Source organism: Hipposideros armiger, unplaced genomic scaffold (genome assembly GCF_001890085.2).
Source record: "Hipposideros armiger isolate ML-2016 unplaced genomic scaffold, ASM189008v1 scaffold_82, whole genome shotgun sequence".
In the NCBI taxonomy this organism is placed as follows: Eukaryota; Metazoa; Chordata; class Mammalia; order Chiroptera; family Hipposideridae; genus Hipposideros; species Hipposideros armiger.
In genome coordinates this window covers 1,046,056-1,071,278 of record NW_017731432.1, presented here as the reverse complement: position 1 = coordinate 1,071,278, position 25,223 = coordinate 1,046,056, and the positions used below count along the sequence as shown (strand labels likewise).

Below are 25,223 nucleotides of genomic sequence, written 5' to 3'. Positions count from 1 at the left end.
TGAGCCACTGCGAGCGGCCGTCCAGAGGCCGGCGAACGACTGCCTCACCCAGGAAAAGCGCAATGATAATACCAACATGGGCCAGTGAAGCAACATCCTCCACAACTAGACTGACGAACAAAAGGACGGCAACTTGTCTGTTCCCCTTCCCCTGATTCCCCCAATTCCCCAATAAAAATCTTTAAAAAAAAAATCCATATTTTAGGATTTTTCCAAACATTTAAAAAACATAACTAAAGCTTTTTTCTTTGGATACCCTGCCAGGCTGTCAGTTGGAGAATCAGGCTTAGTATCTTTTTTGAGTCAGTAGTGCAATAGGAAAAGACTGGAACCTTAGCTCAACAAATGAGCTTTTTAGCTGAGAAATTGCATCTGAGTTTCTCTGCCTCTGTTTCTTCAAGTGTTTAATAAGGATAATGTGAATAGGTGTCCTAGTCACCTTGCATATCTATTGTGAGGATCACATTCTTTCTGTAAGTAAACATTCATTAAACTAGTGACCAAGGTACTGTTACAGTGAGTGTAGAAATGAATTAGATATACATATTTCAAGGGAATGGTAGTGCTGAAAGAAGTATAAAATTATAAAGGACTGAAATTGGAAGTCATTTATATTTTGTATAATATATTGCAAAAGTATTATGTTTTCTAAAGTATGTTTCACATGTTATTTAAAGTGCTTCTCCAAGTAAAGCTGAGACAGAGTCACTTTTTTGGATACTTGTGAAAAATAAATGATATAGATTTATATTTTAGGTAGATTTTTAAAACCTATATGCATATATTGATCCCAGGCTTGATCAGGCTTAATGTTCACTGATATCCAAGTAACTTGGTTAAGGTGCTTTCTGAGCCTTAGTGACGTGTGTGTTCGTGTGTTTGTGTGTGTGACGTGTGTGTGTGTGAGAGAGAGAGAGAGAGAAAGAGAGAGATGGAGATAATATCACCTAACTTTCATATTTGTTGTGATGAAATGGTTGTTATATGTAAAAGTGCTAAAAAACAATGTTCGTTCTTTCCTTTAGTTTCTGCTGTAGCCTACCCACCTTTACACAGTTGCCCAGTGTTGAGCTTTGAAAGAGAGAGCAGCTTTTCTGACTCATCCCATTGCATTTTCTTGAGAATGCCTTCAATTAATCTTGTTTCAATCTCACATTTAGAGTAGATTCTTTATAGTAGTCCTTGCTGTCGCTTTCTCCTTTTAAAGTATCTTTAAAATTTAATAAAAATAGTATTGTACGTTTTGTGCCTAGAGGCAAACACTGCAGCTAGAAGCTTTGTATAGAGTAAGATGCTAGCACAGATCTTAAAATCTCAGGTATCTCAATACTTTCCATCAATTCCCATTTCTTGTTTCTTACCTTGGGTTTTTCCCCAGGACATTTGGTCTATTTAGTATGCCCTAGGAGTAAATACAATCCTTTACCTATATTTGTTAGAGGCTCTCAGCAATTTATTGATTTTTCTCCATTATGTAGCTTTATTTATGATATTTTACCAAAATTGTTCAAAGTTTCTGATTCTTTGATGGTACTCTTCCCTACTTTCCAGTGCTGCTAAGTAACTGTGTACTTGCTCATATATTTAAAATCTTTTGTTATCTCAGTGCATGTCTTTTAAATGAGTTTTAATCAGATAGAATTTGCCTTTGTGTTATGTGGATTTCTTTAATAAGCTGTGAGGACTGTATTCAGAAAAGTCTTTGAAAAGCTAAATTATATTCTTTCAACTCCTTTCATCCTCTCATTACCTTTTCTGTAATGACCCTGTTAGATTTGAGAGTGACTTACAGATAAAGGATCCAGCTTGTTTTTGTTTCATTTAAAAAGATTTTCTGTAACTTTTCTTTCTCAGAAATCATCTATAAGTTTAAATTACAAACCATCCAAATACAGTAATACCTTGGTTTGCCAGCATAATTTGTTCTGGAAACAAACTACTCATATTACAAGACATCACTCGTTTACCAAGTTAAAATGTATTATTAGGTTGATGCAAAAGTAATAGCGGTTTTTGCCATTAGGAGTATTACTATTACTTTTGCACCAACCTAATAGAAATGTTTGCTCATCTTGCGGAACACTCGCAAACCAAGTCACTCACAATCCAAGGTTTTACTGTATATTTTTTTAATTCAGAAAGTAGTCACTGTGCTCCGGTCATTTAGTTTTTGAATTATATTCCTTTTTTTTTCTTAATGATGAGCATTTATTCATTTCATTCATTAATGAGTGCCTCCTCTGTACCAGGCACTATTCCAGGTGCTGGGATATAGTGCTGAATAAATAACACAGACAAGGTCCTAGTGGAGGAGACAAATAGATGAGGAAAATATTAAATGGTGCTAACTGCTGTGGACAATTAAGAGTAGTATGATAAAAGAGACTAGGTGACTACTTTAGATTGAGGGGGCAGGGAAGTGGTCACTCTTTAAGGAGGTGACATTTAAGCAAACACCTGAATGATAAGCCAGCCATATGAATCTGAGGGGGAGCATTCCAGGTAGTGTAAAGGCCCTAAAGTAATAAGGAGCTTGGCCTGCATAAAGAGCAGAGAAGGCTAGTGTGGCTGGAGCCAAGTGAATTGATGAGAGCAGAGGGGAGGACATGGTAGAGGTCGGGGTCAGATCATATGTGGGTCATGGTAAGATACTTGCATTTAATTTTAAGTGCTATGGGGAGCCTTGGAAGATTAAGCACGGGGGTGACATGATCTAATTTACATTAATATATAATCAAGATAGGGACATCTAATAGAGAAAATCAGCCAATGCTGAGAGACTCTAACCAAACATGGGCAAAAGATTGCATTTACTCCGAGGGCGTACTAAATATTAAATAGCCCAGTTTTCCTGGAAAAACCCTACGCCTCGGAAACAAGAAATGGGCCAAATTACCTTCCTTTGAATCCCAGCTCCACCATTTACTAATGGTGTAACTTTGGGCAAATTATAAGATCTCTCTGCACTGGTTTCCTCGTCAATAAAATGAAGATAATAATAGTACCTACCTTATAGTGTTGTGAGAATCGAACAATTTAGTACAAGTAAAATGCTTAGAATAATGCTTGGCACATAGTAAGTACTACTTAACATTTAATTTTATTGTTTCCTCAAGATATGTGGGTTGTCTAACACAATAGCAACATGTTTATTGTGACTTAGGTACTAAATTGTAAGTCTTATTTAATTTTAACTAAATTTAAATTTAAAAATTGATCCTTGATACAGTTATTGGAAAATTTTAAATATGTTTTAAATAACAGTATATAAATCTTCTTTTTCAACTGTAAATTTTATGACATTTGAATAAAATATTTCTGATAAAAATTTAGCATCTGAATTGAGATAAGCTGTAATTCTAAATACACACTGGATTTTGAAGACTTAATATAAAAAAAAAGAATGTATTTTCGTTGATTTTTAAAATAACATTTCAATATAGTGTGTTAAATAAAATGCATTATTAAAATAATTTCACCTTTTTTTTCTTTTAAAAATGTGACTACTAGAAAACTTAAAATGACATAGGTGGCTTAAATTATATTTCTGTTGGACGACACTCCTCTAGACCCTGGGGCTGAGGAAGGGCAGAGGAAGAAGCATATGAACTGAGGGAGGTGCTTTTTCCAATTACACAGATACACCTGGAGATTCCAAAACACCTTCACCCAGTGGAGCCTCCCTCCCCATCAAATTAATCCTACCTCTTACCTTTTAGCTGAAAATCAGTGCCTTTAATGAGCCTGCCTCCACTGATTAGGGGTGTTTTGTATTCTTCAGTTGTGTCATGGTGGGAAAAAAGTATGAATCACTGCTCTGTGTTAAAGAGTATTATACAGGTTAGACACTTAACAATGATTTTGATGAAGTAACTATCTGGAGTTCTCCGAATTAGTACTATCATATAAAATTGTTCTTTAAAATAAAGTCTACCACTAACCCTGGTCCAAGGAACCCCAGAGGCTTAAAATGAGGAAGAATTAAAGTAGATTTTAAATAAGGGATAAAGTCCTGGTTCAAAAACTAAGGAAGTTGAGAAAGGCATCTTGTGTCCTAAAGGCTAAATTTCTGGGATAAAAAAACAAAACAAAACAAAACAAAAATCTCAAAATGCCAAGCAACCATAAACTTTTGTCTCTGAAGTGAAGCTGGACGTATGTTTTTTTTTCTTCTCATTCCTCTTGATCCCTGCTGGTTTCATGGTTATATATACAAAGGTTTTTCTGACTTTGTAAAAAGAGGCTTTATTCTCAGAAGTTAGCACAAAGAAGATTCCTAGTAAATATTACTCTTAGCAAATGGTACCACTCTTCTGCCTTAGCTGTTTGGCATGCTTATATATTCTTTCTGTATCACCCCAAATAATTTTTTTTAATCTATAAAATGCCTTAGCTTTATACCACTCAAAGATTATCCCATGCCCTTTCAATCAAATCAGCTTTCTAGAGAAGAAAGCCCTTTCCTTAGATTGCTGTACTGTTTTGGATTCCATTTCACTGGAAGCCTCTTTGTGGTCTCTGGCCTTACTGTTATAGTGAAGAAAGAGGTGTCTCAAAGTTTCCCAACCAGAAATGATTGTCAGAGCAATTGCCTGCGTAGCTCACAGGAAGACAACTGATATCACTTGATAAATTTCCCTTATCTCAATAACAACAGGATTTTCTGTGAAGCCTTAAAATCAGACACTTGATGTGGACGAGAAGGAAACAGGCATGCAGCTATTGCAGTTTATAGTAAATATGGGACCTGTCTGGGAAGGCACTGTAGAGTTCTAACCTCCTGGTTTTCAGGTGAAGAACTTGAAGCCCTGAGGAAGTGACTACTCTGTGACAAACAATGAACCAGGCCAAGTTTAGGTCTAAATTGCATCTCAGTTTCTTTGTAAAGAGAACCCATAATTGTTCCAGGTTTGTAATTCTGTAAGATTCCTACAAGACCATAGATAACGCCAGAGATTCATAACTCACCTTTTGTAGGCTAAGAACCTGAGACTCTGTGTGTGTGTGTGTGTGTGTGTGTGTGTGTGTGTGTGTGTGTGTGTGTGTGTGTGTGTGTGTGTGTGTTGGGGTTGGGGGGGTTACAAAATGGCTTATAGATGTGACTCTGTCAGTGAGCCCAAATTACTTTATGTACCTGTCTCCATGGCCTAAGCAGATGAGGACTTAATCTATTCTCAGGGCTCTAATGTCTAAGGAGGTAGTTTTCTATACAGGACTCTATCCTATCAGAATAAAGTTGATCTTGAAATCTCTAGTAGTTGTAGCATAGATATCTTTCAAAGGTCTGCTTGGACAGTGTGAACAGATAAAAATGATAAAGGGGTTATTAGTCTCTTATGCATCCCCAAAGCCATATGAGTCTGAGCTCAGATTTTAATTTTGTCATCATGAAAAGCTTTTATTAAGAGGCTTCGTCTGCAGATGGTGGCATGCATTCAAATCTTCACTCCAGAAAACCTTGGGGAAGTAAGTCGATTAGAAGCTTAATGTTCTGGAGAGTTACAGGTTTGTTTCATTCATTACACATTAAAGCTTTATTTTTAAAAATCATTTTTGTTGGAAATTATTCTAAAATGGATTGCACCTTTCTTTTTAATTTAGTTTGTTAAGCCTAATTTAACCTCTTCTTAATGACTCACATCGTGTGTGTGTGTGTGTGTGTGTGTGTGTGTGTGTGTGTTGTGTGTTCTGTATGTCTGTGTGTGTGTAGGCTAGAGAGTTCCATGGGCTTTTTAGTCTGTTCCTAACTATTTTTCCCACAAGCCCATTTTTAGTACATGACTTTTACAAAGTATAAGGTCTTTCAGAAATGCATATTGTTGTAAAAATGCCTAGATTTAAGCCTGTGGGTCACAATAAGATTTGAAAGCCACTGTGGTAGGTAGTTCCTTCCTGTGGTAATTATCATTTCTTACATTTGCATAGTACTTGACTATTTGCCAAGCCTCTATACATATATATAAGGCCTATAATAAGTAAACTAGGGAAGGGATTGACTTCATGTTGCTTTTAAACTGTGTAACAGGCTAGCCTAATGGAGCTAAAAGAGCATGAACTTTGAAATTAGACGATCTTTTTTTTTTTTTTCTCTAAGATTTTATTGGGGAATTAAAAAAACATTGTGTTTTTCCAGGACCCATCAGCTCCAAGTCAAGTTGTTCTTCAATCTTAGTTTGGGAGGGCGCAAGCTCAGCTCCAATTCCAGTCCAGTCGCTGCTTTCAATCTAGTTGCAGTTGGGGGCGGGGTAGGGGTCGAATTGGCAACCTTGTTGTTAAGAGCATGCACTCTCACCAGCTGAGCCATCTGGCTGCCTGTTGACTGATCTGTGGCAGCTCAGCTGGGGCGCAGCTCACTGGCCCAGGTGGGAATCGAACCAGCAACCCTGTTGCTCCGAGCTAGCACTGTAACCAACTTAGCCACCCCCGGCCAGCCCAAATTAGACGATCTTTAATTTTAGCTTTTCTGTTTAGTAGCCATGTGACCTTGGATGCCTTAATTAATCTGGTTTAACTTTAGAACCTTAGTGTTTTGTTTTGTTTTGTTTTGTTTTAACTTAAATGGGAAATGCCAGAATTGTTGGGTGCTTTAAATCAAGTAATGAAGGTAAAAATGCCTTAGAGGAGTCCCATGGATGAATCTCACAAACAAAATGTTGAGTGGAAGGAAGTAGACATAGAAAAGAATACATGTAATATAGTTTTATTTATATAAAGTTCAAAACAGGCAAAACTAATCTACACTGATAGAAGTCAAGAAGACAATGTTTACTCTGAGTGAAGTAATGATTGGGAGAGGACAGAAAAGTAGTACTTTGTGTGTTAGTAATGATCTCTTTCTTGGTTTGGAGACACATTGTAAAAAAGTTCATTGAGCTTCATACTTAAGATTTGTGACCTTTTCAGAATGTATATTATACTTTAACAAAAAAGTTACTTTTAAAGTGCTTATTGGCACAGAACCTACCACCTAATTGTTTCCCTTTTATGATGGGTCCATAAATTAACAATATGAAAGTTTATTTAACAAAATGATTCTAGCCTCCTTTCCTTGTAACCTTTCAGTTTCTTTGTTCTGTTAATGGTTCTGTGACTCCTAATTCCCTTTTTATATCTAGGCATGTTTAGTAAATATATACTGAATGGTAATCCTAATTGGTGTTGTTGAAGGAGTTTAGGTCAGTCAGACAAGGAGAAATTGAATGTCTGACCAGTGTGATCTAGGAGTAAATCAGAAATATGAATTTTGATTTGATGCTATTCTCTGATCATTATGTGATTTGATGTTTTGCTTTTTAAGTGGAGATTAAATGGATCTTTTTCTGATTTGTGTAATATAATTTTGCCTTATATTGGATCAACTTCGTTACTGAATTTTTTCATAGTGGGATATTGAACTTATTCTTTTATTTCTGGCACTTTTAATACATGCCAATTATCGTGTAGTAGGCTTATCACACCCGGTAACACCTTATATATTTTTCTTAGTTTCTTACCACTGAAAAAGAACCATACTTACTGTTTTTGTACTACAAGTATACATATAGAACTTGTATACTTAGAAATTTATGCAAGCAAGATCCTGTTATAAAAAACTTAGAATTGTTGAAAATTCCATTTAAAAAATTGAGAAAGTTATTTTTTCTGCTAGGCAATTTGTGGAATATAAAATAAGCCTACGGTAGTCTCTGCTCTCAGGGAGGATAGAAGCCTGTTAGGAGAGGTTTGTGAGATAGGCAAAAATGAATTTGTCTACATTTGCTTTTGGTCTTTTGGACGTTGAGCTTTGAGAAGTTTCTGATAGAGATACTAGCAAGGCCCTCCAAAGCTCAGAGAGCTGTGGTGATGGCTGTATCGTATGGATGCCATGGAGCCAAGATACAGAGAACTGACTGACTTCATCAGTGATCAGTAATAGGACAAAAAGTTAGGGAGATGGAGAGGTACCCCATCTATCAGATACTTGTTTATATTAATTTATTAAAATAGATAATGCCATTCCATCCTCAAAAACCCTTTGGAGTAGACACTATTATTTCCACTTAAAGATGCAGAAGTTGAGGCCCAGAGACATTTAGTAACTTGTCCAAGTTTCCATAGCTAGTACAGAGTTAGTATTCAAATTGAAAGCCTATCTGTACCGCTTGCTATATAGAGAGTAATGTTATCCAAAGAAAGGGTGTGTTTATCAGAAGATAGTCAACTTGGAAACATGCTAAATGGGAGGTCATAAAGAAAATTGATAGCAGGTTACATCTAGGATTACCCAGGAAAGGGAATGTTATTAACTTCAGGAGTTAATTTCTTGAAAGTCCCTCTGAAGCTTTTTGTATTCCTATTGTGAGATGGCTGAATGGGACGGGTAAACCCTGGTGCAGACCTGCCTGTTGCCTGTTTATTTTCTTTTCTGGTAAAATTTACATAACAGAAAATTTACCATTTTAACCATTTTAATGCATTAAGTATATTTACAATGTTATGTGGCTTTCAGCACTATCCACCTGTAGAACTTTTTCATCATCCCAAACAGAGACTCTGAATCGATTACATCATAACTCTCCATGTCTCACGCTGCTCAGCCCCTGGTAACCTCTGTTTTACTTTCCATCTCTATGAATTTGCCTATTCTAGTTACCAAATGTAAGTGGAATCATACAATATTTGATCTTTTGTTTTTGGCTTATTTCACTGAGCATAATGTTTTTAAGAGTCATCCATGTTGTAGTAAGTATCAGAATTTTATTTCTTTTTATGGCTGAATACTATTCCATTGTATGTATGTACCACATTTGTTTATCCATTCATTTGTTGATGGACACTTGGATTGTTTCTACTCTTTGGCTTTTGTCAATAATGCTGCTACAAACAAGTATCTGTTTCAGGCCTTGCTTTCAATTATTTTGCATATATACCCAGGAGTGGAGTTGTTAGACTATGTGGTACTTCTGTGTTTAACTTTTTGAGATTTTTCGGTGCACCATTTTTCATTGCCACTAGCAATTACCATGTGTTCTAATTTGTCCACATCTTCAACAATACTATTTTTGTTTGTTTGTTTGTTTTTATAATAGCCACCCAAATGGGTGTGAAGTGGTATCTTGTGATTTTGATTTGCAGCTCCCTAATGATTAATGATGTTGAGTATATTTTCATTTGCTTATTGGCCATCTGTACAGATACATAGAGAAATGTCTATTAAAGCCCCTTGCCCAGTTTTGAGTTGGGTTGTTTCAGGTTTTTTTGTTGCTGAATTGTAGGAGTTCTTTATCTATTATAGGTATCAATCCCTTATCAGATATATGATTTGCCAGTATTCTCTCCCATTCTATAGGTTGTCTTTTAACTCTCATGATAGTGTTCTCTGATGCACAAATATTTATTTTCATGAAATCCAATTTATCTGTTTTTTTTTCTTTTGTTGCCTGTGGTTTAGATGACATATCCAAGAATAATTGTCAAATCCAATGCCATAAAGTTTTCCCCCTGTTTTCTCATAAGAGTTTTATAATTTTAGCTCTTATGTTTAGTTCCTTGATGTATTTTGAGTTAATTTTTGTAGTGGTGTAAGGTAAAGGTTCAACTTCATTTGCATGTGGGTATCCAGGTTTTCCAACATTATTTGTTGAAAAAAGTACCCTTTTCCCATGAATGGTCTTGGCAACTTTGTCGAAAATTGTTTGACTGTACATGTTAGGGTTTATTTCTTGGCCCTCTATTCTACTCCATTGGTCTATATGTCTGTCCTTATGCCGATACCACATTTTTAAAATTACTATAGCTTTGTAGTAAGGTTTCGGTTTTTTTTTTTTAAGTTTTATTGGGGAATTGGGGGTATGGGAACAGTGCTGGGGAACTGGGGGAAGGGGAACAGACAAGTTGCTGTCCTTTTGTTCTTCAGTCTAGTTGTGGAGGACGTTGCTTCACTGGCCCAAGTTGGCACCATCATTGCGCTCTTTCCAGGCGAGGCAGATCAGTCGCCATCTTCTGGATGGCTGCTCACTGCGGCTGCTGGCCACACATGGTAGCCCATGGCAACCCACTGCCACAGGGGCTGCAGCCTACGCCGTCGCCGGCGACTCAGGGCAGCCCAGCTCCAGGTTGAGCTGTTGTTCAGCATCTTAGCTGTGGAGGGCAGTGTCACTGGCCCTCATATGTGGAATCCGAACCGGGGCCCTCTGGCGTCCCAAGCCAGTTCTTAACCCCGTGCCACTCGGCCGGCCCCTGTAGTAAGTTTTGAAGTCAGGAAGCCTGAGTCTTCCAACTTTGTTTTTTATTTTCAAGATTGTTTAAACTATTCAAGGTTCTTTGAAATTCCATATGAATTTTAGGATGAATTTTTTATATTTCTGCAAAAAAACATCATTGGGATATTGATAGGGATTGCATTGAGTCTGTAGATCACTTTGAGTATTATTGTCATCTTAACAATTTTAGTCTTCCAATTCATGAATGTGGAATGTCTTTCCATTTATTTATGGTTTCTTTAACTTCCTTTAGCAGTGTTTTGTAGTTTTCAGTGTATAATATTTTATTTCATGTGGCTGTTATATTTCTCAAAGTAAATTAATAAATTAATGTTCTAGTTTATCATCATTGTTTAATGACCTATAGACCTGCCCTCAAAAAATCTATTCTGTTTTTAACAGAATCAAGATTCTGAACCCACAAAGCTGAAGGACAGATCCTGAAAATTGGAAACCCAACCTAACTGCTGCCCTTAGGAACCCAGTCTGAGAGTCCAGACTGCTGTTTTCCTCTGATAAAAATTGAGTTTCACTGAATGTCTTCTTTGATCTATAGTAGTTCACATTTATAATTTTTTCTATCTTTTGCTTCTAGATTTCTCCATCTTGCTAAAGAGGAACGATTTCCTATTTGGTATAGCTGATGGTACCATGCAAAAATCAGATCCTCGAAAAGGTCAGAACCTGTATTTATGCATAACAGAGAGTTATCCTCTATTAGGCTGTGTATGAATGTATATGTCACAAAAAGTGATTAGAGTAAGTAAAAGAATCTCACCCTTGCCAACTTATGCAATTTTAACAAACCCCATGTGTCATTTATACAGCTCTATAGTTTGCAAAGCACCCTTCACATAATTATCTCATATAGTCTTTACAGTAATCTTATGAAGTGAGTACTATAGCTATTCCTGTTTTATAGAAACAAAAAGGGATTAAGAGACTTATTCAAAATCTTGTTACTATGAATGACAAGATTTTAGTCCTAGATCTTTTGCCTCTAAACCTTTCCCTTCTCACTACATCGCAGGGTTCATAATTTGTATCAGAATTTAGTAGACATGTAAGTATGGAAGCTGTATGAACATTGGAAATAATGTATGTAAAAGTGTGAAAAAAAGTTAAAACCCCTTTATAGATGTAAAATACCATTAACAAGTCAGATCTTGATAGATATTGAATGTCTAACATTCAATATGTAATATACACAAACAATTCACTATGTAATATACCATTGTCTTAGTATGGCAACCGAGGCGCTTCACAGGTTGCTGCTTGCCTACTTTTCTATTCTTATCTCACTCAGTTCCTGTCATTTGTCTCTGTAGCTTACCCTACCCTTCTACATCTATAATAAACTTCTGGCTGTTCTCTGACCACACTGTTCATTTTCATGCCTTAGTACCTTTGTACCATAGTCCCTTTGCCTAAAATGCCTGTTCATGTTTCTTCTGATAATCCTAGCTCAACTTCTTCACCTCTGTGAAGTTTTCCTCTGCTCCTGAAGCAAAGTTAATCATTCCGTTCTGTTTTCCCAGAGCACTTTGTATAACAAATCTCTATTTGACCAAAAAATACTATATTATATTATATTATATATTATATTATATTTATTATATTATATTATGATTGTATATTTGAATTACTATCTATCCTACTAATCTGTGAGTTCTTTGCTAACATAGTCTGGGACTTACTTGTCTTTGTATCCTTAACACCCTATGTTACTCCTAGGCTTAAATACATTTTGCTTAAAGAATGAAAGAACAGCTTTCCATAAAGGATCTGTACATTAAGTGGGAGACTGACCACATAAAAATACTTAGAAGCTTATAGATATATGCAAATGAATATAATACATGCTTGTAATGGAATAATGGGATGATCACAGCCAGGCGAAATTATTTGGGAAGGATTCCTCTAGTTCAGGAATTGGCAAACTGTGGCCCATAGGCCAAATCCTGTCTGCTGCCTGTTTTTGTAAATAATGGTTTATTGGAACATAGCCATATTCATTGTTAGTATGTTATCTATGGCTGCTTTCATGCTATAGTGGTAAAGTTGAATAGTTCCAACAGAAACCATATGTCTCATAAAACTGCAAATGTTTACCTCTTGGCCCATTACAGAAAAAGTTTTCCCATCCCTGCACTAGAAGGTGGGTTTTGAATAGAGATATGAAGAGAAAAAACCTGAATTGGTGAAGCATGAGCATGCATCATAATGCAATATAAGCAGGCCATAGTAGTAGGTAGGCCAAGTGAGAAAGTTCCACTTTAATCCAGTTTGTCAGAGAGAGTTATGTTGAAGAGATGAAATGTCAAGAATGCTTTGAATTGAGAAAGAGGGAACATAGAAATCCAGTGGAAAGAAATTGTCAAGGAAACATTCTGGGCCTGTAGTAAGATAGTTTCCTGAGTAGCAGGGCATGATGATTATGATGATGATGATGAAGGAGAAGGAAGCAACAATACAAATTAACACTGATTGAGTGTCTCTACTATGTGCCAGGTACTGGTCTTAGTGCTTTATGTGTATGTTATTTAATCCAGCAACTATATGAGGTAATTGCTGTATTGTCTTTATTTTGCAGATGAGGAAACCAGTGCACAGGGAGTCAAGTTACTTGGCTAAGATTATATGACTAGTAAGAGATAGAACCAAATCTGAACCCAGGCAGTCTGGCTTCAAAGCCTTCATAATAAAGGAGGGAAATCTGGGGATATTTGGTAAAAACACCCTTAGGCTTAGAGTAAGGTAATTAGTCTGAGTAATTAGGAAGTGTGCTATTCCATCATAGTAAGAGAAAATGAACAGTCCATAGAAGAGTAATGTTGGAAGGCAGAGTGTCCAATTAGAATAGTACACCATGGATTAGGCAGAAGGGGGAGGGAAAAGGAGGCAGATGCCTTATACAGTGAGACATGTTATACAGTTAGTCATTAAGTTTAACCTTGATGAGACTGAAAAGCTGTTAACCTTCTTCGCACACATAAAAGCTGTCTTAAAATGCCTAAAGAACTGGCATACTCAGCTGAGATAGTGATTAGTCAAGATTTTCAAAGAGGTAGGTAGCATTCAACCTCTTCCCAAGTTTATTACAGTCAATTCAAATTTCCCCGTCTCCCCCTCCTGCACCCAAGTATATCAGTCATTGGAGGTTGTCAAATCATAACACACATACCCCATTCCCTCTCATTCTGCTTTGTTCCCCTAAGAGAACTTGTTCTCATCCACTTCCCTATAAACATTTATCCCCTTGGGCCACTTTTTAAAAAAATGTATGATGTATGCATTAAGATAATATATATGTACTAGAAAAATTTGCCAACAGAAGTATATCAAATGAAAAGGGAAAGTTTCTCTCCCATCACCATCTTGATCTCTCAAGAGAACCTCTATTAGAACTTTGGTTTTATATGAAACTACTGTTGAGTCGTCAGAAAAGTCATGACGTATTTTGTCTATGTTTTTCAAAGGTCATTTATTTATATAAAGAACAAAGATCAATCAACGATATATTGCCCATTTTGTTCGATAACCTTTTGCCATCTTTCAGTGAGTTTCATAATTCCTTGTTCATAGAAGGACCTGTCTTGATTTGCAAAAAAACTGAACAAGGTGCTGATTTACAGCCTCATCTGAATTGAACATTATACCACACAAGGAGTTTTGCAGAGTGAAACAAGTGGAAGTCTAATGGCACAAGGTCAGGTGAGTATGGTAGGTGTGGCAACACATCCCATCCAAGCTCCAATAATTTTTGATGGGTGATCAAACTTGTGTGTGGTCTCACATTATTGTGATGGAACACAACTCCTTTACAATTAATGAGCTCTGGACGTTTCTGGATGCTGGATTCGTTCAAGCTGTCCAATTGCTGACAGTACACATTCGAATTGATTATTTGATTCCTTGGTAGGAGCTCGAAAAACACAACACCTTTAAAATCCCACCACACTGAGATCATCACCTTCCTGTGATGAATGTCTGCTTTCGATGTCGTTTGAGGCGAATGATCACGTTGGGACCAAGACGTTTGCACACCACATTGTTGTAAACAATCCACTTCTCATCACCAGTTATCAGTCACTTCAAAAAAGGATCATTTTCCTCACGTTTAATGAGCATATTGCAGATGTTTATATGTGCCATCAAATGAACTACTTTGAGTTCATGCGGAACCCAAATATCGAGCTTGCTTACATATCCCAGCTTCTTCAGGTGGTCGTGAACACTTAAATGATGGATGCTCAAAGTTTCTGCAATCTCTTGTGTCATGTAACATGGGTTAGACTCAATCATTGCCTTTATTTTGTCGTCATCAACCTCGGAGGGCCTCCCTGACTGAGGATCGTCGTATTGTCGTTGAGATCAAAATCACCAGCACGGAATTTTGTGAACCATTGTTGGCACTGACGTTCTTGTAGAGCATTGTCACCGTAAACTTTATGTAACTTTTCACAAGCTTGATACGCATTCTTCCCTTTATGGAAGTAAAACAGTAAAATATGGCGAAAATGCACAGTTTGGCCTTCCATCTTCAACTTGTTGTAAAATCTCCAAAACTCAACCAAATCGTTCAATTTTTTTTCAGAATGCAGCTAGAACTGTCAGCTGTCAAATGACATAGCAATAACATAGATGCGAATGACTCTAGTACTTCCAAAAATGAACTAGTGCCATCTGTCGCAAACATGCGTCATGACTTTTCCGACAACCCAATATTACTCATGGAAGTACGCTGGGATTTTCTCATGGGTATTGAGATACAAAAAATATTGAGAATCACTTTCCTAAGATCAAGATCCACTGCCAAGAATGGCAGGAACTTCCTGGGGAGATGTGGGATCTTCCTCACTGGAAGTACAAGCAAAGACTGGGTAGGGATGTTAGAAAGAACCTTCAAGTATTGGCTGGGATTGTTGGAATTGGAGGCAGGAGGAGGAGACATTGAACTCAATGACTGTTAACATTCTTTCCAAACCTGTGGCTCTGGTACCAATATCCTGATTACCAAGCACAAAGGAAAGGACTCCAATGTGTCTTTGACTTGGTTGACTTGAGTGGGGGACAAAGTAGTATAAGAGAAAATCCAATATATAAAGTTCGAATTTATAGAACAAGTCACTTTGCAGCAGACATTGGACTTGTTTTTATAACAATTTCAACTAACCATGCTGGTGTGCTCAAAATATACTTCATTTTTTGTTAAAAAATTCCATTTATACTTACCTTTTTGGGACTATATTGACTGTGTAAAATAAAGGCAGCACCCATTGTTCATTATTTCAAAGAAGGAAGATATTTCGGAGTATCTGCCAAGGTTAAGTTGTAGGGGATACAGAGGAAATAATTGAACTGGGCCCTTGCTGGTAGTGCCCCATAGACTTACAATGTGATAGAACTTAAAAGGGACCTTATAGATCATGTTCAACACATCATTTTACAAATGAGGAAAGTTAAAAACCAAAGATGATGTGTTACTGGCTCAGCCTCAGTAGTCTAGCTGGAACTTGACTTTCAAAGGTCAGAGATAAGGTATGTAAAGTGCCTACCAGAGTGCCAGTGAGTGGTAGGTAGATGAGGAAGCAGAAGAGAAAGAAGGTGGTGATGATGATGTTAATTTTTTCTGCCCCCATATCACACTTCTGTAAGCCTTCAGAGAGAAAGTTGATATTCTAGATATGTACATTGTCAATGCCATAAACCTAAAGTTGTACAGTATTGTAAGGACGAAACCAGGAGGTCCATAACCCCTCTAAAATTACAGAATCTCGGGTTTGGTAGGGCCTGTAAAGGTTCCCCAGTCTAGCCTTCCTGTTCCTCCTGATGGTTTAATATCTCCACCAGGTTATTTTACCTCTGCTTCCACACCCTTAATGACGGCAGATCCGTATCTTCCCTTCCCAGAGAGTTCATTCCACTGTTGGATACCTCTGGCTGCTAGTTCCTAGTAATAAGCTGAAGCCTATCTATCTGTAGCTTCCACAAAGTCCTAGTTCTCTCCCTTGGGATAATATTGAACAAATAAAGCAAATCTCATCTCTCCTGTATATGAGAACACTCCAGATACTTGCAAACAGCTCTGCTGTTTCCCCTGAGTCTTCTCTTCTGGTTAAACCTCCCCAGTTTCTTAAACCCCCACTATCCCCTTGCTTTCCTTTTAATGAGATTGTGTGTCTCTTTCTTTCAGAGTATAGGACCTAGATTTGAACGTAAAACTCTACTTCCCAAGTGTCCTGACCGGAATGAGGAGGAGGATGGTGGTGGTGGTAGTGGTGCAGGCTATTTATTTCATGACATCAGATCCATATATGCTTGCCCAAAGTATGATGTGGCACCATTGGTACCAATAAATTTCTTCCCTGTTCAAGAAGCTTGGGCCAGAAGCATTCTAAAGGCATTAGCTTCTCTTATGCTCTGGATCACACCTCTGTAAGCCTCTGGAAAGGGCTAAGCCCTATACACAGTTGAAGTCTACTAGGACAGCCTGTAAGACAAAGGGAATTATGACTTCTGTGCGTTTTCATTTAGCTACTCATTGCTAGCTGCTTTGCTTGTTAAAGGAAATATTGATGTCCTCTGGTGGTTCTTCTCTGTGTGCACGTGCAGAGATGTATAATTGCTACAGAGGGCTTGGGGGAGGGATGATCATCAAGGAGAGATCTGCTCCATCTTCTTTGTTCACATCTGCTGCATGCAGAAGGCAGGATTTATTGCTCTCTTTGAAAAAGTAATTGCCTAGCTTGCTTCCCCCCACCCCCACCTCCATGCCCACCCCCTTGTGGCAAATCATCTCACAGGAGTATTACCATCTCATCACACTTATCTCTAACAGGAGCAAAATAAATGAAGGAGAGCTGGAGGCAGAGGATCAGCTGAGTGGCACTAGGAATACTTGTTAATAGGAGAGAGTGGCTAACCAGCGGCACATCCCAGGCCAGTCCCCTGTCTGTCTCCTGCCTCCTCTGAGGTGTGTCCATGATCACAGCGGAGACCATTGTTCTCCCAGCATTTCCATTTTGATCTCTGTGCTTGTCGTTTTAGGATTACGGTTTATTAAAGCCACAGCTGTTATCTAACACTGAAAGGGTTCTGTCTTGTCGTAATGGGTTTTCAGAAGTACATTTGATGCTTCTTTTTTCTATTTTCTAGTTTTCATTTCTGGGGGAAACACCCTCCTTCCTTAGTCCCTTCCTCCCTTCCTCCCCGCCCCCCCTCTCTCTCACTGGGATGTGCATGTAAGCCTGCATTACTACCTTTGTATTTTCCAAGCTCTGTGAATATTTAAAACACAGTACCTGTGGACATCTTCTGTTTAATTTTACCTCATTAAGGCCCCGACTTAATTTTACCTCGTTAAGGTATCACTTCTTCATTTATAAAAAGGGATAATGATCATACTAAGTGGTATCATTACTGGGGAGGATTCAGCAAGATGGTGTTATTGAAATTCTTCGTACAATATCAGGCACATAGTAAACACTTAAAAATAATGCTATTTAATGCTAATAATAATTATTGCTATTTTAATATACAAGCAATAATTTACAACTGATTTTTTTCTTATTATCACAATATATGAAGATTTTTTTCTACTTTTCTTTGCTTCAAAGTGTAACCTGCTGTGATTGTTTTGTCCATTTTGAAAGGATGCTTCCATAGCCTTGTAGATTTTTCTATGACATATTTTCTTTTTATCAAGGGTTTCTAGAAATACCAGAATCTTTGCATTTGCTAGATCTGCACTGTCCAGTACAGCAGCCACTGGACATGTGTCTTTTTAAATTGAATAAAAATTAAATACAATTAAAACTACAACTCTTCAGTCATGCTAGCCACATTTCAAGTTGCTCAGAGCTCATGCTCTTAAGCAAACTCTTAACCAACTGAGCCACACATCCGGCCCAGAGTTTAGATTCTAAATAAAATTTGAGGTTTGTGAAAACTAAAAACCTTATCAGAAATCTTTAAAACTAAAATTTCTTTATGTTTAACTGTAGTTTCTGAGGTGGGATGATTTGTTTTATCTGATATTAAGTCAAGCTTGCTCTTCCACTTAACACTAAAATCGTATTTTCTCTAATTCCTTTTTTTTTTTGCCTCTATATCTGAAATAGTTATGATTCTTTTAATCGCTAGGGAGGTTGAACAACCAAGCCATATGAAAGCAAGGATGTCAATGGGCTCCAGAACCAAGGTTTCATAGGCCATTAGTATATTCTTTCCTCCATCCATCACCTCTGCATCTCTGCCCATTGACTTCTTGCTTATTGTAGATCTGCGTTCTTCATTACAGTAAAAAGTATAGCCACTGACATTGGCCATGTTTTACTTCTTTTATCATACCCGCTCTGCTTCAGCCACACTGAACTATAATTGACCAACCTGGCGCTGTCCATTATGTATCTTTCTTCCCCTTCTAGAGTGAAGGGCGAGTGCCTTGTTACACATGTCTGTATCTAAGTATCATCTCTATGTCAAAACTGTTTTGATGGAAGCATGCATTTAAATATTGACTTCTTGGGGCCGGCCGAGTGGCGCAATGGTTAAGAACTCGCTTGGGATGCCAGAGGGCCCCGGTTCGGATCCCACATATGAGGGCCAGTGACACTGCCCTCTACAGCTAAGATGCTGAACAACAGCTCAACCTGGAGCTGGGCTGCCGTGAGTCGCTGGCGACGGCGTAGGCTGCAGTCCCTGTGGCAGTGGGTTGCCATGGGCTACCGTGTGTAGCCAGCAGCCAGCGTGAGCGGCCAGCAGCCAGCGTGAGTGGCCAGCAGCCGCAGTGAGCGGCCGTCCAGAAGCCGGCGACTGATCTGCCTCGCCAGGGAAGAGCGCAATGATGGTGCCAACTTGGGCCAGTGAAGCAGTGTCCTCCACAACTAGACTGAAGAACAAAACGACAGCAACTTGTCTGTTCCCCTTCCCCTAATTCCCCAGTACTGTTCCATCCCCCCAATTACCCAATAAAACAAAAAATCTTTAAAAAAAAAAAAAATAAATATTGACTTCTTAATATCTGTAATTTTTCTCATTGTGTAATTATTTCTGAGTTTGGTAAAAGGACAAACTCTTTTTTTGAGTGCTTGCTGTCTGCCAAAACCCAGGAATTACTGAATGGCTTAATATTTAGCTCTGATACTCTGTGACAGGTACAGAAACAGGAGGTAGAGATAGTACTGTACTGTGCTTGGGGATGTTACCAGAAAGTTATTGCAAAGTAACATCCTTCACCATAATAAATAAATAGGAGTCTCCCAAATAGAGAAAGAGGGGTAAGTCTAGAGATATGAAAGACTATGACATGTTTATGATGTTTGGATACAGTTTAGGGCTTGATCTTTGAAGACTCTTAAATGACGTAGTGACAAGTTTTATCTTATCCGTATTTTAGAAAATTAATGCCGAAGTATGGATTGGAAAGAAGTGAGATCAGACAGGAATTAAGTAACTGTTTTTACTGGTTAAGGAGAGAGATAATGAAATGTTAAACTCAAAACAGGAGCCAAGGAGATGGAAGAGAGAAGGAGATGGTCATTTTAGAGGTAGAACTGGTAGAATTTAATAACCTATTGGATTTGGAGGGCAAGGGAGACAGACAATTAAGGATTTCAGGTTTCTGATTTGTTACTGTTAACTGGAATAGGGACTACCAGAGAAGAAACATGGGGAAAGGGAAAGGGAAAGGGAATAAACCAAAACTAGTTATTTAAAAATAGTAGTTACATGTAATATACAGTAAGCCTTGCATTGCGAGTACCTTGGTTTGCGAATGTTCTGCAAGACGAGCAAACATTTCTAATACATTTTAACTTGGTAAACGAGCAATGTCTTGTAATACGAGTAGTTTGTTTCCGTAACGAATTATGCTCACAAACCAAGGTATTACTATACTCAGAAATGTGACTATTTTTATTAGAATGCTTTGAAAAGCTATAGCTGACTTTTTTTATGAGCTATAGCTCATTTTTTTATGTGTGGAATTCTCAGATGCTGTATTCTATTCATTTAGGAATTGATACAGGGGCAATTTTCTAATCCTGAGTAATGTATGGTGATACTTAAAAAGTAAGCATTTTGTAAGGTAGATGTTGTCTCCTTTTCTTCTTTGAGTGCTGCTTTCCAAGTTTCCATAGTTTGTGCCAGGAGTTTCAAATATTTCTTCTCAGAAGTTCCTTTTTCATTGTCTTAAGTTGAACCTCATTTTGATGCCTTTCTGCCCAGTTAAGTTTATTAATCATTTTGTTCATTTTGCTTTGCCATTAAGTCTGGCTTTCATTATTTGTAATTACTAGCATGTTTTTTTACTAAATTGCTTTGGTTGCCTTTTTTTTTTAAAGATTTTATTGGGGAATTGGGGGAGGGGAACAGCGTTGGGGAATCGGGACGGGAACAGATGGTTGCCTTTAAATATTGTTTTATTAATGATTTTGCAGCCCACTTTCTATTTTTCTTGGCTTCCTGAGTCAGTTTTGTATATACTGGTAGCTCATTTTTACTTAAGTGACATAATATTAAAAACTTGTATATAAATGGACTACATATTGGTATTTAATTTTTAAGAATATATTCCTTCTAATTATAAAATAATTATGAAAAGGTTTTAACATAAATTCAATTATGATACCCTAATATCTTTTGTCTCTGTCAGTAATTTTAAAGCCTGATCAAGTTTGTGATCTTCAATAATTATTCAGAGGACAATAAACATGGCAGGCTACTGGAGAGACAGGGGACATCAAACCAGGACAGAAAGCACACACTTGGAGTGGGACACTGACCAGTGTGATTGGAGTATAGTGGAAAAGGGAAAAGTCATAATACATAAGATCAGAGAAGTGGCAGGAGCAGATAGATCCAGCATAGCTTTATAAGGCACCCTTAACTCAGTGGAGAGCTGTTTTACGTTTTAAAATGCTCACTTTGACCTCTATGTGGATAATAGGTTGACGTAGAGCAAGAGTAGAAACAGGAAAACAAATTAGCAGGCTGTTGTCATGTCCACGTAAGAGGTAATGTGGCTTGAAATGGGGTGAGAATGGTGAGATTAAGAATGATGGGTGAGGGCTGGCCGAGTGGCGTGATGCTTAAGAGCTGGCTTGGGACACCAGAGGGCCCCGGTTCGGATCCCACATATGAGGGCCAGTGACACTGCCCTCCACAGCTAAGATGCTGAACAACAGCTCAATCTGGAGCTGGGCTGCCGTGAGTCGCTGGCGACGGCATAGGCTGCAGCCCCTGTGGCAGTGGGTTGCCATGGGCTACTGTGTGTAGCCAGCAGCAGCGTGAGCGGCCAGCAGCCTCAGTGAGTGGCCATCCAGAAGCCGGCGACTAATGTGCCTCACCCGGGAAGAGCGCAATGATGGTGCCAACTTGGGCCAGTGAAAAAATGTCCTCCACAACTAGACTGAAGAACAAAACAACAGCCACTTGTCTATTCCCCTTCCCCAATTCCCCAGCGCTGTTCCCATCCCCCAATTCCCCAATAAAAATCTTTAAAAAAGAATGGTGGGTGAACTTGGGATATGGTCCAACAGAACTAACTGATGGATTGGATGTGATTGTAGAGGCCATGGAGGCATCAAGGACAATTTCAAGGATATTGGCTTGAGCAACTAGATGATGGAAAGGCCATTTACTAGTTTGGGGAAGACAAAAAGAGGAACAGGTTGGCAAGAAGTAACATTCTGTTTTAGCCAGACTGTTTCAAATTGTTAAGTTTGAAATACCTACTGATTGATAACCATGTAGAGATGGCCTACAGGTAACTAACTGTATATGTAAGTGTGGCGTTCTAAGAAGAAGCCAGTGCTGGAAATACGAATTTGGGAGTAATCTCAAAGGAGTGTAATCTTATAGGAGTGGTGAGCAGAAAACCCTATTTGAATAAGACGATACTGTGAGGAAATGAGGAGGCAGTGGCTATAGACAAGTTTTAAAATAAGTTTTCCCATGAAGGAGAGCAGAGAAACAGGCTATGGCAGGAGGGCTATATGTGGGATTAAGAGGGCTGGGGAGTAGGTGTTTGTTTGGGATTTTGTGTGTTTGTTTTGATAGGAGATAATGGAGTAGTGAGAATGCTGATGCAAATGATCTATTAGAAGGGGAATACTTGCAAAGTGCTTAAGAGGATGAGAGGACATGGGATCTAGAGCAAAAACGGAGGGTTGCTTTTGATAAAAACAGAGACACTTCATCCACAGCAACAGGAGAGAAGTCAGAAAGAATGATGAATGAGTAGCTTCATTCATTCACCAAACGTTACCTGAGCATCTCCTGTACTGTGCATTGGGGATATACCGCTAAACAAGATCAAGTCTGTACCTTTCTGAAATGAGTGGCATATAGAAGGTTCCTATCCTTTATTTCTGTTTTCTCACTGAACCCTGAATTAAAGTCATCCTCCTAAGAGTGAAGGTGAGGGAGGGAATATTTGGAGTATGAGGAGAGAGAAAAGGCTATGAATTTGGTTTTGTTTTGTTTTTTTTAATTGGAAAGTGGAAAATGAAACTTAGTAGGGAAATGGGGTGTGCTTTCTAGACAGTGTTAAGTAACATTTGAGAATTATGGCCATGAATGTAAAGTAAGGCCAATAAGCTTACATTTGTTTTTCTTCAGCACTCGTGAGCTGTTGGGGTAGGCATGGTATATAGATGGATGAGTGGCTTTAACCAGAGTTGAGGCTTAGAGGAAGTTAAGTGTGTTTGACAGGGAGTGATTTTAATGAGGGACTGTGGAATCTGGGTTGTGTAGGAAGAAAAGTGAAAACATGATGTTGTGATTGATGGGTAGGGTCAGTAAATGAATCTAAATTTTCAAACAAGGAAAAGGTATTTCTGTTATATAATGTATCCTCTTTATAGAAAATTTGAAAATATATGAGATTAGAAAATAGAAAGTGGGGAAAAAACAGCACCACTACCCAAAGATAACTACTGGGTTGTCGGAAAAGTCATGACACATTTTTGCAACGAAAAACAGAAAAAATATGTCATGTCTTTTCTGACAATCCAATAGTTGTTTATATTTGCTGTGTTTACTTCTTTTTTCTAATAATTATTTCTAATGATAATTTGTAGTAGTTTGGTAGAGCTGCCATAATAAAGACTACAGACTGGGTGATTTAAACAACAGAAATTTATTTTCTCACAGTTCTGGAAGCTAGAAGTCCAAAATTAAGGTGTCGGCCGGGTTGTTTTGTTCTGAGTCCTCTCTCCTTGGCTTATAGATGTCTGTCTTCTCCCTGTGTTTTCACATCATGTACCTGTCTATGTCCAAACTTCCTCTTCTTATAAGGATACCAATCATATTGTATTGGGTTGTCGGAAAAGTCCTGACACATTTTAGTAACGAAAAACAGAAAAAATACGTCATGACTTTTCCGACAACTCAATATTAGGGCCCACCCTACTGACCTCATTTTAACTTATCTCCTTAAAGACCCTATCTCTAAATAGTCACATTCTGGGGTACTAGGGAGTGAAGACTTCAATGTGAATTGGGGGGAGGGGGGTACAGTTCAGCTCATAACAGAGGCGTTCTTTTCACTTTTTACATAATTTTTATTATTCCATGAATATAATTTTTGATCCCATATTTTACCACATAACATAATTAAACATTTTCCTATTTTGCTGTTTAGCCTTTGTAAAAGTTTAGCAGCTGGGAAATACTTTGTTAAGTAAATGTATTGCAGTATCTTAATCAGTCTTCTGTTTTGAACGTTTAGGTTCCCCTCCCCCTGACACACACACTTTTAAATTTCTAAATAATATTTAAGCTTTTAAAATAAAACATTTTTTTCTGTGTTTTGGATTATTTCCTTAGAATAGAGTCTCAAAAGTAGATTACTTTATGAAAAACTATTGATACATACTGCTAAATTGGACAAGTATTGAATCTTGTATTTTCTTTGCACATGACTATTTCTTTTTTTTCCACAGAAATAGACTGGAATGATGTTAGAAAACACAAATATGGTCACCTGTCAGAGTCTGCATCCCAATATCAAGGTAAGAAAAAACTCTAGCACAGAAGACTTTTATTTGACATCTCTTACCATAAAACCTTTGCTCTTAGAGGTCTGAGTGTACAAAGAACCCACTGGTTAAAACAAAATTAAATATTGTTGTTTATATAGGTATCTGTCAAAAGCAAATGCTTTGTTTTGAGTTGGAAATCAGGAAATTTAGATTCGAAGTATAGATAATCCCAAATTAGTTTATAGCTTTAGGCACCATTGATTGCTTAGCCTCTCTGGACTACCCTAGTTTTTGGGAGTTTAGGTTTGGGAGTAAGGCAGGATTGGGTGGTGTACTTCCACAAATACTACTACTAAACGCAGTATCTTTTGAAATGATGGAATTGGGCTAGACAGACTCTCAAGCCCAAACTCTCAAACTCCCTAGTTTTACCCCAGAACTTTCTGTCATTTTGGTTCTTTGTCATGATGACTTATGCTGTAACGTTTTTTTCTTTAATAGAAGCTACTGACATCCTGGAGCTAGGTAAGATATTTTTCTTGTGTTTCTGTTAAATAAGGGGAATTACTAAGCCAGGGATTAGACTATAACTAGGAAAAGATTTCCATGTGTCTCTGTCACAGTGAATCCTGTGCTCTTTGTGCCTAATGAGCCAGTGTAATTCATCTCAGCTGCCATGTCAAACCCTCCTTATCAGGAGGCCACAGACCAAGCTAACAAAACATGGGGGAGGGGGAGACTTAACACAGAGTACAGGGAGGATGGGAATTGACTCAAACTGAAAGTAGCTTCTTAATTCCAGAACTAAATCCAGACCTAAAACAAACCCCCACCATCCATAATTCAGAATTTGGGGGGATTTTCCCAGAATAAATTATTCACAAGAGATATTGAACTGAAATTAAACCTAAAGATTTTCCAATTTTTTTAACTAAATAAAAACTAAAATGTTAAAATATCAAATAACACGAGTCAGATTAGTATTGCAGTTGTT

At 37.8% G+C, this 25,223-nt stretch overlaps 1 protein-coding gene across 8 annotated transcripts in view; it reads left to right on the top strand.

Annotated features, from left to right (window-relative positions):
- SCMH1 (Scm polycomb group protein homolog 1) overlaps positions 1-25,223 on the top strand; it is a 151,864-nt gene that overhangs the window by 22,031 nt on the left and 104,610 nt on the right. For 5 of the 8 annotated variants that reach the window (XM_019643799.1, XM_019643800.1, XM_019643792.1 and 2 more), the window contains 3 exons: positions 10,837-10,917; positions 24,191-24,259; positions 24,731-24,754. In XM_019643799.1, coding sequence (XP_019499344.1) covers positions 10,893-10,917; positions 24,191-24,259; positions 24,731-24,754 — 118 coding nt within the window. In that variant the 5' untranslated portion in view covers positions 10,837-10,892. Of the gene's footprint in view, positions 1-10,836; positions 10,918-24,190; positions 24,260-24,730; positions 24,755-25,223 lie in introns of those variants that run through there. The other 3 variants (XM_019643795.1, XM_019643796.1, XM_019643797.1) reach the window with 3 other exon arrangements.